Below are 15,314 nucleotides of genomic sequence, written 5' to 3' on the forward strand. Positions count from 1 at the left end.
GTGTATGAATGAAATGAATATTGGCCAAGACAAGCCATTATACTAATTTTATATCTATTTAATTATATACTCTCCTATCTAAATTGGGTAAAATATTTATGCATGTATGTTTAGAGAAAACATTTTATTGCATTACTCTGCTACATCCAACATGGATAGCCAGAATTTATAATAAATGTAACAATATGCCCTATCAATACCTATCCATAAATTTTCGTCATCAAATTTTAATATCTTGGCGCATAGACGCCAGACGGTTTCTACATTACTTATCAATTTATAGTCACAATAGGTCTCAAACACATTCACACTGAAATACCAATTTTTAAAACAAAAGCACACCAAAAGCAAAAATTCATAGTCTCACCTCACGTTATCACATTTACGAAACAAGAAATACCTTTTCTAAACTGCCGTATAACTAAAAAAATAGTTGAAACAACTTTACGAACTTCTAAAAAGCAATATCTAAAGTTATGGCTGACTAGTATTGCAATTGGAAAATAGCATTAAAACTGAAATGGACTTCGGAACCAGTTGCGAAGTGTTAAGCCCAGGGGAATCTCGTGTTATTGGCAACTAAAATTGTGTAGGGCTATTGTTAGGAGATTCAAGGCTGTATCGGATAGGTATTTTCTAGAGCTGTTTGGATAGAGGTGATCGACGAAAACGTTATTTCTTTAACCGGATAAAAACTAAAAAATATACGAACTATGAGACTGAAAAAAAAATGTTGATTAGCGATAGTAATGCAGCTTCAGTAACTGGTAACAGATTAACCTGTGTTCGTACAAGGTGGTGCTTTTTGATTAGATCTCCAAATTTTAAGGTTCCGATTTCCATAACTCTTATAAATTCGCTAATCCAAGACAGAAAGCTACAACTAACTTTATCGCGCGTAATTTCTAAATTACATTTGTATTAATTCTAGCATCGATCCGACAAAATCAAATTGTTTATTCATTTAGCTCAAATGTTGACACTAATGATAGTCGTTACAAATACTGAATCTATTACAAGCTCGGAAAGGGGTTAGAGCCTTATGAGAAGAGCTAGCAAGAAGCCCACGAGCCCACTCTTTTCAATCAATTGTCAATTAAAAGATCTTCCTAATGGTAAAGTAATAAACAATCAACATATATCTATCAATAAAAGAAATACAGTAAGTAAAGTAAGTACCTACTATAACTTTATACAAAAACGTCTGGCAACTCGTAATGACGTAAGCTTAAACTTGTTACAGAGTTATTCCGTCGTATTCTGAAGATACACGAATCATCTGCCAAGTCACTTTGTTAAACATTCGCCAAGGATTACTTGGAACTAAAATATTCTTACATAGGAATATTTTTTGCTTATTTCTTGGATAGTTATCGTATACAAGTTTTGGTATTTTAGCTCGTTAATAGCAAAAACATATCATTATTTTAGTAATATTTCGCCAACCCTGAAGGATTTACGAAAAATCACTATACCTATTAGTCGGGTACATAATAATATGTGTATGATCATTATGTATTTTCAGTAAGGTATTAACGTAATTGTTCAATATTTTCCTAGTAGGTACTTACTCGGTTTTGTTACTAATGTAAAGAAATAAATAAATATTATTGGACAACTCACACATGGTCATTGATTCCAAACTAAGCAGAGCTTGCACTGTGCTTAGTTTGGAACCAAATAACTGATAATCATACTTATATACTTGTATAGATAAATTGACAACCAGGCTCAGAACAAATACTCGTGGTCATCACACAAAGATTTGCCACGGGTGGGATTCGAACCCACCACACGCGGCGCTATGGTTGTTGTGCTACCGCTTAAACCTCTGCGCCAAACGTGTAGTTTAATATGTTAAGGAACCTGAGTTAGAGATTAAACAACCAACAAGCAAAGCACCGCTACAGGTGAAAGTAAATAAAATCTTGAAAACGGTTCTGAAAAATGCGACCAAAACATCAACGAGTCACGACAAATCTTAACGGATTTATAATCTTTTTCTAAAAAATCTTTCAAGTGAAAATCTTGATTATTTATCACGTTTATAAATGTAGGTTTTCGTCGTAAATTCTCGCTCGACATGGTAAAATGATGAATTTTTCGGAAGGGTCGGTGGATAAAACAAGAGATTACTTTCAATGTGCCCATTAGCTGACTCGGCGGTATTTTTAAACATTTATTCAAGAGTTATGCACCTACCTATTTTATCAGGAAAGTATTTTAGTAAGCATATCTTCTAGAAATAAGGACATTCTCAAGTACCTACGTAGTTAATTAAAACATATCATCATTTTAACTTAAAATTCAAGTGATGGTCACTTGAATTTTAAGCTTATAGGTAGTGACATAAAATATAGAGAATCCTATCAAACCCTCCCAAAGGGATAATAAATGCACATTTTTAGTAGGTAGCAATATCCGTGGACTTTAAGATAAATACTTTGATGAAATATTTCTTTCACGTTTCAAAATAAAATACAGATGAAATAAAACAAACACACGTGTTTCTCCTTTGTTAAAATATAAAACGGGAAATATCAGCACATCATAAAATAAATCATTGTTCCTGTAAAATATCAATACAATTGGAAAAACATTGTGTAAAATTAAATGTATTCGGAAAAAAGTCGGAAGTAAGGATTCAAGGAAGCCGTTTTGATTGGATATTGACGAATATTTTACAATATTTACATACATACTGGCGATAAAAATAATTGTTTGATATCCGGCCAAACTACGAAAGGTATAGATACAAGCGAAGGTACATATTTGTGTTGAAGGAAATGAAATATCCTGTGATGTCCAAAACGATATTATCGCCATGTTTTTTTTTATTCGGAAATGTCGCGATTTGTTTGGAGTTCGCAGTCGTGTTAAAAACTCTTTTGCTCTGTTTTTATGTAAAATTTTATATTTGACAAGATATAGGATGCATAAAAATTAAATGATAGAGTAATTTGGTAATTTTATTGAAACGAGTTATGTTAATTTGATTTATTCGGATATTGAAAATTCTATAAAACAAAATTAAATGAGTGGCAATAGAGCCTATTACCAATATGCACATTTAATTAAGCTATTTTAAAATTAAATACTTAGTTCGCCATCGTAGAATCCAGTACAATTTTTGCTCAAGCCCATGGAACCCTCGTTAAAATAAGATTCGCACTTGACGAAATTACTTGTGAATGTTTGATATAAATTAGAAAATGTCCTGAAGGGAAATTAACGTCAACATTTTATCAACTTGACATTATAGTCCTATATTCTGATATTTTGACGTAGGTTTTAAATTAAAGGTATCATTCTAGATTTCTGTCATATGGAAACGCAAAAAAAAATCTAGTTTATAATAGAGTAAACAGAAAGAATTAAGTTTAGAACTTCAATAATATAAAACTAAAAAAAATATGCCTGTAAGATTGATGACTTATAATAATTATAGTCATTGACTTTTGAATTTATCAGCTGTCACTACAAGTCGAGATTCAAGTCCCTTCTTTAAGTCTATATTATTATGTAGATATTTTGTTTCTGGCAAGCCGCAGTTGAGCTAGAACTCCAATATTTTGAATATTGTTTGACGTTCTTTAGAGCAGGTAAGAGTTTTAAGATTCTTCGACGTAGATTTGATTTACGTTTCCATGCCTGGTCAATAGTAGTGAAAGTAATCATTGTATGTCAAATAAAGAGAATTATGTATTTACATAAAAGTATAGGTACACCTTCTAATTTGAAACGTTCATAAAAATCAAAGTAATACGAAACTCGACAACAACAAACGTATTTAGCGAGCCGTGGAAGTTTATAACACGTCTAATTGAAATGCGGCAGGCGGTCTGGCTTTCTGAATTTTTTACCAACTCGTTCGCTACCCGACAGAGCGTTTTGAATACATTTATATTTAGTAGACTAAAGTTTCGCGACGTCGGGTTTTTTCGGGTTCAACCAGACCGGGTTTTTGTTTTTATCTCACACCTCTTTGGTTCATTGCTCGGTTACGGCTACGTTTTTCGTGTGTGGTCTTCTGCAATTTAAAATATAGAGGAGTCTGGCTCAAATGCTATTTTCGCCAAAATATTTTTTTTTTAATTGAAGCTTTCAAAGGAGGTAATAGCCACAATTTTACCGGCAAACTCCCCGTATTGAATTGAATTAACGATAAGTTTTGCGTAAACCTCATTTGTTTATTCGAGGCAATCTCTGAAACTGCTAAAACGAATCTAAAAACACTTTCACCAAAAAAAATCGACAGAACACATAAATCATAAGCATAAAGTTTTTATCCTAAAATCCATGAGAAACCTAAATATGCATGTGACGTGCCCATCAAAATAGAAAACACTGGAAAAGGCTTCTTTTTATACCAAAATTTTGTCAAAAAAACCCACTAGAAATCTATCAATGTAAGTGAAATGTCGCAAAATGTTCTTTCAATATAACTTTGGATTTATTTCCTCCTAATCTGTTTTTGGCCTCACGCTGTGCGTTTCGTGCTGAACTAATCGCTATCACGTTGGGTGCAAATTACAGTTACTACGCCTGCCCTTGAATCCATTTTGAATCTGGTATAAGATTATAATAAAATACGCTCTCATTTCTATGGAAATTAGAGTCATATATTCTGAGACGAAGTTTAAGAAAAGGCAAGGCTAATATTATTTCTAGATATTATACAAACTACAGCGATAGGTACTTATCTTTTAAAAGTCTGCGGATATCGCGCACAATTTGAAGGACTTGAATAACCAAAACAGAGCTATTTTGTTAGTTGCTAGCATTTGTTTACTACTTCGAAATTCAAAACTAAATGTCGATAGTATCAAAATACTTAGACGTCCTAAGTAAGCCTGCGTCTCCCATAAACACCCATAGATCTCCAAGGTCTGTGGAGCACAGGTTTATAAACAATGCTATACCTACTTGTACTAGATACCTTAGAGCTAACGTTGGCATAGGTACTATAAATGCTAGATATACTTACCATCATAATAAGAGCATCGTAACTTCCAGATTATTCACCGGGACGAAATAAAAAGCACCGGGATATTATGGTTTTAACAATCCAGTGTTAGTTATAAAAATCAAGGATTAAAGTAGCCATATGTCTTTCTCAAGTCGGTTAAGCAATTTCTGGATGAATAATATTTTTATTCAAACCTTAAAGTGCTTTAAACCAGTATTATTTTTAATGCAGGCGGCAGATTCAACACCATACGACGAAAATACCCAGCTAAATTGCTAAAAAGTGACTCAATTAAAATTCACACACCGTATACAAAATTAAGGCTATAGAAAAATGCAACGTTCGCTACACGACACATTTTATTTAATTAGCCGTCGGGCGACCAAATTGAATCTCACTTCGGTAGAAATATGTAGGTATGTGTGTATTCCCCGTCTCCCCTAATACGGGGAGTTTGTTAGCGATTTTGATTCGACAGCAGTGGGTAGAAGGTAACGAAGTTATTGTGTCGTGGGGTAATTAAAGATGTACTGTTTGGTAATAAATTAGCGTATTTTATTCAGTTTTTACATTTAAAAAGTGGGTATTACAGCATGAAAAACTTAGAAAGGAATGAAAGACCTGTATTTACGAGACTTCAGTGAAGCAAAAAGAAGGGTTAGGTATGATATTTTACAGTTCAGTATGTGTGGATTGATTTAGGTATCTATACAGTAGATAAAGAGGATATTTGCAAAAATCTTCTTAAAACATTTGGCTTAAAATTAATGTTTCATATAAAATTATAATTTACTTTCCATTTGTTTGAATAGCTAAACTAAAAAACCTAAAGAGAAAATCCTGCGGTAAACATACTTTGCTACAAAATTTTCATCAGGCGCTTCATAAAATTCATTCAAATTATTTCGCACAAAGAGAGAAAAATGTGTAGCATTCAGTTAAACACATATAAACAGAAAATCCACACGCGAAGTAATAAATAAAAAGCAGCTAGATATTACATTACGTCGCCTTCGCTAATATTCTTTTAACAAAAAGAAATATTGGACAATGAGTTATAAGCCTGAAGACAAATAAATCACCCGTCCCCGGTAATGTGGCGACGGGATAGCGTTGTGTGGATATACGAGTAAAAACAGTTTGCTCTTAGTTTAACACTAGGCGCTTCTTTTATCGTGATAAGTGGAAATCTTGAGATTTTCTTTCTATCTATAATTATGTACTTTTATAGATTATTGTAATAAACATTCTATAATGCAGAGTACGTGTATGAAATGTGACAACTGTCTTTAAGGCTGCGTGTTAGAATAAAGACATGTTTTAAGATCAGATAGGCTCGGCAGACCAAAATGCGAAAGCAAAAGAAAAATACAGATTATTAAACTTTGCTTAGCGTAAATAAATACATCCGATCTTGATGATTGATCAGGTCACCGTTATTTTGAAATAATAGTTTAGAAATAGTTTAGTAAAGAAAACATTAAAAGTTTGAATTTAATTGCACAATAGATTACCATTATTTTATTGTTACAATACTAAGCAACAAACTAATACACAATTACTTACTACTGTATATTCTTGTTTTGGTCATAAACATTTGACAAAACAATAACAAAGGTATATCCATATCAGGCCGCAACCTTTATGAGAACGTAACGTGGCTAAATATAACGTCTAGAAGGTGTTATCACCCTTAACTTGGGTTGTTTGTGTTGTATCCAATGTCTTACTTCATAAAGCCTCATGTAACAGTAACACTAGAATTCACTAGATGGATACTTGAATCTCAAATAGGGCTTTTTCAATGAGTTCAACAATTTAGACGAAACGCCACTGTCGAAGACGAGGGTGATAGTTCGATTCCCGATTTGGATTATTTGTTTTATTTATTTTTTACTTAAATTACTCACATGTCCTGTGAATCTCGTGTTTGTAGTGTATAATTAATTTTGTCGATGAAAAAATCTGTAGGAAAATGAAGATGGCCAATTATTTTTGATTGTATTGACATTAGACTCAAATGCATTTTTTAATACACAGACATATGGAGCTGACAAGTTTAAGATTTGGTACCTAGTTACTAAAGTTACATAAATAAGTAGAGATTTGTCTCTTTCGTAAAATAAAGGATTACAAAGCCGCAAATCTTTATGATCATAAAACTCAAAAGCAGTCATTACAAAGAATCGGTACTTCCAAATATTCTACCCATACAATTAGTTAAACGATGCTTATTTAAAACTGGCAATAATAATAAAATAAAACATTATTAAGAGCACTGCACTATTAATTGTACGTTCAAATCCCATCAACTGAAACTAATGCAAGAAGCACTGAAACTTCAAAATTATTTAACTAATAGAAGGAATTTTCAGAATTCTTGTATTTCAAATTAAGGTCTTAGTATGAAAGTAGTTAGAACTAAACTATTTAATTGAGGCATTCTTAAGAGTGTTGTTGAACCGTGTTGAGGTCCGACGGTCAGTTGACCTTAAAGACCTAACGGTGATATTAGATCTATCTTAGGGCACCTAAAACCTGCCTAGTTTGATGAATAAGGTATTTATGACGTATAAAGACAGACAGAAGGTTTTGACTTTAAGGTATCCATCTCAAATGGATTCATCGGAAAATCCTAAGTTGGATTTCTAAGTAAATATTTTATATTAAAAAATTCTGAGTAGCAGTCTAAATAGTTATATATTCCCTAGCTACTATGCTTATTACACTATTTGAATAAATGTAGCTGTGATTAAAACACACGCATTTTTTAAAGACTTTCCGATGAACCCGGGTTTTCTCGCAGAATGAGAGGTAGAAACATGTATTAAAAATGATATGTATAACAAACTTGAGCAATAAACTGGTAGATAATTGAAGGTACAGGCTATTGAAATTTACCAGGTGATATGCCGTATCACGATTAGCTCGGGCTGTTATTAACCACAATTTCACAGTTCAATCTATTTCCGTCACGTTGAAACAAAAGCCTACATTTTGACGCTTGAAGTGGTAATATCTGACCTAAATGAAGAATATGGATTATTAATATATTGCAAGTGCATAAGCCAAACCTGTACATTTTTTGATTTTTTTCTGGACGGCCGAAATCCGTAAAATTAGGTAAAATATATCGACGTAAATTATTATAAACGAATAAAGTGTAACAGATTTTTTTAGCAAATTTTGTAACATACATCTGATTACATATAATCCTTAGGTATTTAAGAATTTTATATGCCTAATTGCTGCAATATTTTTTCATTTCATTTAACATGCCTAAAAACTATAAAGTAAAGAGTTTTCTTTATCAAAATTCTAGATATTCTGTTTTGTGTGTTAGATATTTTTAACGTGACACAAAATTGTGTTTCAAAAATTCTTCATTCACGCATGTACCTAATACCTAAAGGTATTAGTAGAGGTGTAGCGGACTACAAAAAACAAGGGTTTCGTATACACCTAATATATTCCATCAAAATATCCTTTAGCAATAAAAAAAACAGGTTCTTTCAGCAATGGGATGTAATTATTTCCTATGATTTAAGTAACACCCTGTTTCCTGTTTGTACACTAATATTACTCTACTAGACCTATTTTACAAATTCATTTATGATAATACATACAAGTATATAGATGTTATACATTACTACATTAATTACTGTGGAGAAGTGTGAGAAGTGTTATGGCTGATTTGGAAGAAAATTACTTCTTTTTTATCTAAAATTTACAAAGTAGAAAACAATATTTACAAAATATATTTATCTTACTTTCATGCTTAAGCCTTTTGCTTTTTTCACCGGATTTCTTGCTACTTTAATTTCACTTTCTAATAGTTCAACAACATATAACAAGAAGAGATCGTGACAATCTTCCTACCATCTCTTCTATGGCTTTCTTTAGCCGTTTTGAAAACAAAGCGTGTTATAAAAATATGTAAAGTCCAGTATTTTTAAACTATATTTTCTCATCTTTGATATCTGAATCGTATTTGATACCTTTAAACTCATTTTCAATATCTTGCAACGTCCTATCCTTAGTTTCGGGCACTATGAAATACAAAACTATCAAACATACAGCTATACATACTCCGTACACCCCATACATGCCTTCAACACCAGTATTATCTAATAAAACAGGAGTGAACTTAACAGATACAGTGTAAAGTGAAGTAAATGCTATACCAGTGACACACGAACCACAACCTTTTTGCTCTAAGGGAAATACTTCAGAAACTATAGCAAAGCAGACAGGAATCAGCCCAACATTCACCAACAAATTATGCAACAAAATCAACGCTGGCCCCAATATATCAGAAACTTTCAACATAATTACCAAACAAATGATCAACATTAATACAACTATAGTAATACCGAACGAAAATAAAATGGTCCGTCTTTTGAAACGACGAATGAAAAAGACTGAAGTTGTTAAAGCACCGATTGTTACTAAATCAACGCCCATTGAAGAATATATAGCTAGAGACTTATCACCTAATAATTCCACCATTATCTGAATAACATACACAGTTATATAAAATTTGCCACACAAGTTCATTAGTAAAGTTAATATTGCGACTATAAGACATGGCTTCAAGAAATGTTTTCGAAAAAGTGGCTTGTACCATGCCTCAGTTGAGCTTCGATTAATTTGTGAAGAAAGTAAGAGATGCAGTTCTTTCATATTCGACCCGCCGTGTAGCCATACAAATGATTTCTCACTTTCTTCGAAGCGACCTTTCAAGGCTAAATAGTGGGGGCTTTCAGGCCAGAAGTAAGTCATGACCAGAGCAATTGTAGGCAGCATAGCAGCAAAAGCGGCAATTTGTCTCCAACCCCAGAATAATGATGAAGAATGACACATTAGAATCCCAAAAGCTAGAGCTACCTTCTTTATAATTACAAAGTAGCCTCTCCTTTTTGCATCAGAGTATTCGCTGATGATCATGCTGTTGATGTAAATGCTGCCCATAGCGAAACCTTGACAGATCCTTGCGGCGAAAAGAGCCTCCATGCTGTTTGCTAATGAGAAGATCACCCAGCCAACGATTAAAGGTATGTTGGTGCAGATGTGCACTACTTTTCGGCCGTATATCTGCATGATAGGGGACAGGACTAGAAATCCGATCATGCCTGTAAATCCGTTGACGGCGGCTGTAAAAAGAAATTAAATGTTTTAGTAGACTAGCTCTTGCACGCGACTCTACTATACAAGTTGCTATTCCCGCGGGATTTTTGGGATAAAGATAATCTTTTGTCATTTCTTGGTCTCAACCTATATCTGCACAAATTTCATTTAAAGTAATTTCGGTGGTACCTATAGGCATGAAAAAGTGATAGCCAGAACTACTTTCGCATTTTTAATGTTACTCAGTAGTTTTAATGTTACTTATAAGTATATCTGTATAACTGAAATATTTCATGTATTTACCTAACCATGATGCCTGGTTTGGCGTAGCTCTGATGTCAGTAGTATCAGGCGCTAGGAGGGCTGGGTTCAACACAGAAGGGAACGACAGCAAGAATCCCACACACACGGCGTTGAACAAACCCGTTGATAAGATGAAGAACTGGAAATATTAATAGTAATTAGGAGTCTTTTATAATTATTTTGTGACTGTTTCTTTAGTTCGACAACTTAAAAGCCAAGCCAAGTCATAAGTCTACGGGCCCGTGAGGCGACAAATTCTTAATTTTGTATATGACGTCAGCCAGCCGCGATCTTTGGGATCATAATCTATCTACTAAGTCGTGGGACTCTGGTGGATGAGTAAGGTGAGTAAGAGAAAAGAGCTAACTATCCATTTTCTGAAATGTTAACAGCCCCTAGCCGGTGTTGTAGGTACTATTTTTGCAGTACATTGTCAAACTCTCGATACTCGATGGTACCGACAGTACAGAATCGCACTTCAGGTCGCAAGTATGACCGTCTTTAGATTAAAGTATAGCACATTTGGTTAAAGAGGTTTTCACACTGTAATTGTGGCTTTGATTCCATTAAAGAACAAAGTTTTGTAAAATCTGCGTCGTAGTATTGAATGAAATCATAAAAACGAATGCAATGCGTCATTAGCGTCCTTATTACGTGTAAGTTAGTAAATCGTGATCTATTAAACTTTATTTACTTCACGATAAGTGCTACAATATAATTGTTTCAACAAAATAAGAGACAATAAAAATGACTGGGATTGTACTCAAATTTAAATCTCATGTTAAGATGATGTAGTGTTTGACACTCAATGACACGAGGGCTTGAGTTTCGATAAAATTTAAATATATTTTATAAAAAATAATAAGGTAAGTATATAATACTATTAAAATAAAATTTGAACATGTAGCATATCTAATATTTTTATGCTAAAGAAATATATGAATATTATTGATTTTATTTTTTAAGGATTGAGAAAGAGATGCTCAGATGGTATGGGATGGAATGAAGATTGACGAATCAAATAGGTAGGTATTCTAATAAGCAGCCTGAATTCTTTAATTATAAATAATTATAATTAATGTCCACCCATTGTTCTCCCACTGCTGGGCAGCGGTTTCATCCCGAATGAGGAGGTTCAAGGTTCAAGGCCTTGAGTCTGTCAATCACGACAAGTGAGTTGGGGTCTTTACACATAGACACGCCAAGTTTTCCCTCCACAGTTGTAAACATAAGCCATTAAAAAATACAGAGCAAATAAGACTTACCTGTCTCCAAAAATACAGATCTGCCATTTTCTACAATGCAGCACTGCACAATAAAAAAACCGATCACAAATTATATCCAAACTGCAATTTACTCTTCTACTATTTTTCTATTCCTCATTTTGGTTTTTCACATTATATTAATTAATTACCAAATAATAATTTCCAATTTTTATTACGCTATAGAATGTTGTTGTTAGTTTGCACACGATTGAGTTTAGCTACGTATCAATGAAAACTGACTTATTTTCGTCGATAACTCATTAATTATTTTATTACTATTCGTAAAGTCTAGGGTACCGTAGTTACCGTACCGTACCTTAGGGTACCGTAGTGCAAATGAAGGGGCACTGGTGTCATTTTTAGGTCCCAGTGTTCCTCTTCAATCACGCATCAAATTGCTGGTTTTCTCGGGGTGGTTTTTTAGTGGTTACACCACATAATCCAGTCTTTTTTCCCCCAAGAAAGATGGGTATCCGAAGGGATTTCTCCCCACAAAAAAAAAGTGTACCGTAGTTATACGTAAACGCAATTAGAATTATGATTACTACGATATTATTGTAATGTACTCAAATGCGGTATTGTGCGATAGTTTTACTCGAACACGAGAAAAAAAACGCTGTATTGCAAAACTTACAGCCTGAGCTTTCCCATTTTAACCTTTGACATGGTTAACGATTGTTCATTTGATTGACAGCAAACGGGACTGACTTTAACCTACCACACCTATCTCGCCATTAAATGTCAAAGTTTGGCGAGTTTATTTGCAATGAACACTAACTGAAATGTATGTTTAAAATAAAAAAAGCAAACACCACTTGTATATGACTGTATTGCTGTAAGTGACTCTTTAGGTATAAACCCTTTTTTTAACATATCTTAGCCTTAGAAATAATATATAAAATCCACTTAGGCGCCCTTTTAAGTTAATATTTTCATATAAAATATGTCAATAGTTATCCGTTCGTGGAAAGTCGATAGTTTTTTTTTTTTTTTTTTTATTAGAAAACCGCCCTATTCTCGATGAAAATGTTCCCTAACACCCGGTGCAAAAACTGGCGAACATGGCCGATGTCAGCCGAAGTTTCCCGACGCGTTTGACAGTGTGACAAACAAAAGCCTACCTGTGTTCAGTGGTAAACTTTTTAATTGGAAATTATTCGGGTGTCGATGCCGTCTCGTTCGTTTTTACACGTTTCCACGGACTGAAACCGAGTAATCTGTTTGTGACGCGACCTGTGGTCGTTTGGGTGAATACTTTTAGAACTAGTTTTAGAATATTGATAAAATTGTATGGTCACGGAAGATACGTATTTTTTTGTTAATGTGCTGATTTGTGATGTGATGATTCTGATGATGATTATTTATATAAAAAATCTGTTTATGATAATCAGAGTCCTCTATTTATGAATAACTATGAGATTAAATTTTGGCGGTTAAATTGTTACCCTAATTATCCGGCAGATAGGTTATCTGAGGCTCTGTAAGGTTGAAGGTATTTAGGGAGAGAAATGATAGTCTCGACTGCCAGAATAATACTCCCTTTATTTAAGATTACACAAGATTATATATTGGTTACATACATAGACATCACTTATTATCTAACACTACATACACACTACACCTCCCACGGCGAGGTAAAAATAAAATAAAATTACAATTTTGTTTTATTTTAAAATGAAAATCAAAACCCAATACTATCAATATTAATTAATTTTTCGTTATTTATTTTTCTCATTAGGATGATATAATTTTGTTCTGTTTTTATGAATTATATCTACCTTACCATTTTTTATTATTTTAACATTTGGCGACTCATCAGATATAACTCTATATGGTCCCGTATAAACACTGTCTAATTTACTACACATATTATTTTTAACTAAAACTAAGTCATCAGGATGGTACGTAACAGGATTTATATCTCTATCATATCGTTGTTTTTGTTCTAATTTAGTTTTGAGTAGGTTGTCTCGAGCATCTTTTGTGATTTTTGTAATCTAAATTTTAACTCAAAGGGATAATAATCAACATTATAGAGAGGATCAATAATTCCACTAGTCAAATTACTTGGCAAAGAGCACTTTTTACCGAAAACCAACTCGTACGGGGAAAATTTAGTTGCTGAATGAACTGAAGTATTGTAACAGAATGACCAAAATGGAAGCCAAGTGCTCCATGTGTCTGGATGGTTATCTGTTTGAATGCGGAGAAACGAATTTAAATGTTTATGTGTGTTTTCCAAAGCACCTATGCTTTGGTGGTGATAGGCTGTTGAATTTAACTGTTTAATATTCAATAGAATACATATCTCCTTGAATAATGATGACAGGAACTCCGTACCGCGATCCGTCGCTATCACCTTCGGTACTCCATATCTTAATATAAAATTAGAAACTAACGCTTTCGCTACTTCTTCCGTTCTCTTCGTAACTAAGGGATATGCTTCAATGTATTTAGTGAGCTCACACTGTGACGTGAGTATATAACTATAATTATATCTATCTCGCTCTAGAGGCCCTACTAAGTCAATATATATTTTTTCAAAGGCACTATGTGCTGTTGTTGTTATTTCCATTGGCTGTTTAATATTATGCGACGAATATTTTTGTTTCTGACATTTGTCGCACTTCTTTATAAATTCTCTGATATCATTTTCTAGTCCTGTCCAATAGTAATATTTCTTTATATTGTTAAACATTCGTCTCATACCCGCGTGGCCACTCGTGGGTAAGAGATGAAAATCGTTTAAGATCACTCTTTTATCGTCTTTATTCTCTATTCGCTGCACATCCTTAACAATTTGTAAGTGTGGTCCGGACCACTCCTTCATGTTATCTATCTCATTTAATAACTTGTCAATAAAAATATGATTATTATTACTTTTTATTAAATATACCTCTGTAATGTTTAAGCTCATACAAAAATCCTGTAACTCTCTCACAAATTCGGCTCGCGATATTTGCGATGGAGACGATACATACTTAATATAGAGAGTCTTTTCATTAGGAACGTATATAAAAGTTTTACCCTCTTTACTTATAACACCATTTTTCCTTAATATATCTAGCTTGCAAGCATCAATAAAACGTAACTCCACAGTTTTGTTTAAAGTCGAAGAACTACTACTATCAGTGTTAACAGCATTTGGTTGATCAGACCAAGCTGTAGTATTGTCCGTCAAGTTCCTTTTCTGAGCTCTGGTCATAACCGAGACACACAATTCATGCATTTGTTTTAAGTCATTAGATGTTATGGAAATTCGAGATAATGCGTCTGCAGCCGCATTTTCCGTACCCTTAACATGTTCTATGGTAAAATCATACTCTTCTAATAATAACCTAAATTTAAATAACCTACTTGATGGATCCTTCATGTTAAATAACGAAATTAAAGGTCTATGATCCGTTAAAATTTTAAAGTGTTTCCCATACAGATATGGCCGAAAGTGTTTAATTGCCCAGACTATTGCTAGCAATTCTTTATCAATCGTTGGATAATTTATTTCAAATTTATTAAGCGTCCTACTAGCGAAAGATACTGGTCTCCCATTTTTATTTGACAAAATTGCGCCTATTGCATAATTAGAAGCATCCGTCTGAACAATAAACTCGTTTTGTTCAGAAAAATTCGGATATTGTAAAACTGGTGGA

At 33.3% G+C, this 15,314-nt stretch overlaps 1 protein-coding gene across 1 annotated transcript; it reads right to left on the reverse strand.

Moving 5' to 3' along the window:
• Positions 1 to 5,466: 5,466 nt before the first annotated feature.
• On the reverse strand, positions 5,467 to 11,886 carry LOC142983874 (facilitated trehalose transporter Tret1-like). The gene is made up of 3 exons (XM_076131046.1): positions 11,665 to 11,886; positions 10,400 to 10,538; positions 5,467 to 10,122 (listed from the first exon to the last, which is right to left on the reverse strand). The coding sequence occupies exons 1-3, from the start codon at positions 11,689 to 11,691 to the stop codon at positions 8,927 to 8,929; spliced, it is 1,362 nt and encodes a 453-aa protein (XP_075987161.1). The 5' UTR covers positions 11,692 to 11,886; the 3' UTR covers positions 5,467 to 8,926.
• Between the last annotated feature and the right edge of the window lie 3,428 nt (positions 11,887 to 15,314).

The sequence above is a fragment of the Anticarsia gemmatalis genome, chromosome 25, assembly GCF_050436995.1.
Source record: "Anticarsia gemmatalis isolate Benzon Research Colony breed Stoneville strain chromosome 25, ilAntGemm2 primary, whole genome shotgun sequence".
Classification (NCBI taxonomy): domain Eukaryota; kingdom Metazoa; phylum Arthropoda; class Insecta; order Lepidoptera; family Erebidae; genus Anticarsia; species Anticarsia gemmatalis.

Coding starts and splice junctions, on each gene's coding strand:
- LOC142983874 (XM_076131046.1), bottom strand. CDS start 11,691: ATGGCAGATCTGTATTTTTGGAGACAG. Junction 10,539..11,664: donor ATCTGTATTTTTGGAGACAG/GTAAGTCTTATT, acceptor TAATATTTCCAG/TTCTTCATCTTATCAACGGG. Junction 10,123..10,399: donor AAACCAGGCATCATGGTTAG/GTAAATACATGA, acceptor TTCTTTTTACAG/CCGCCGTCAACGGATTTACA.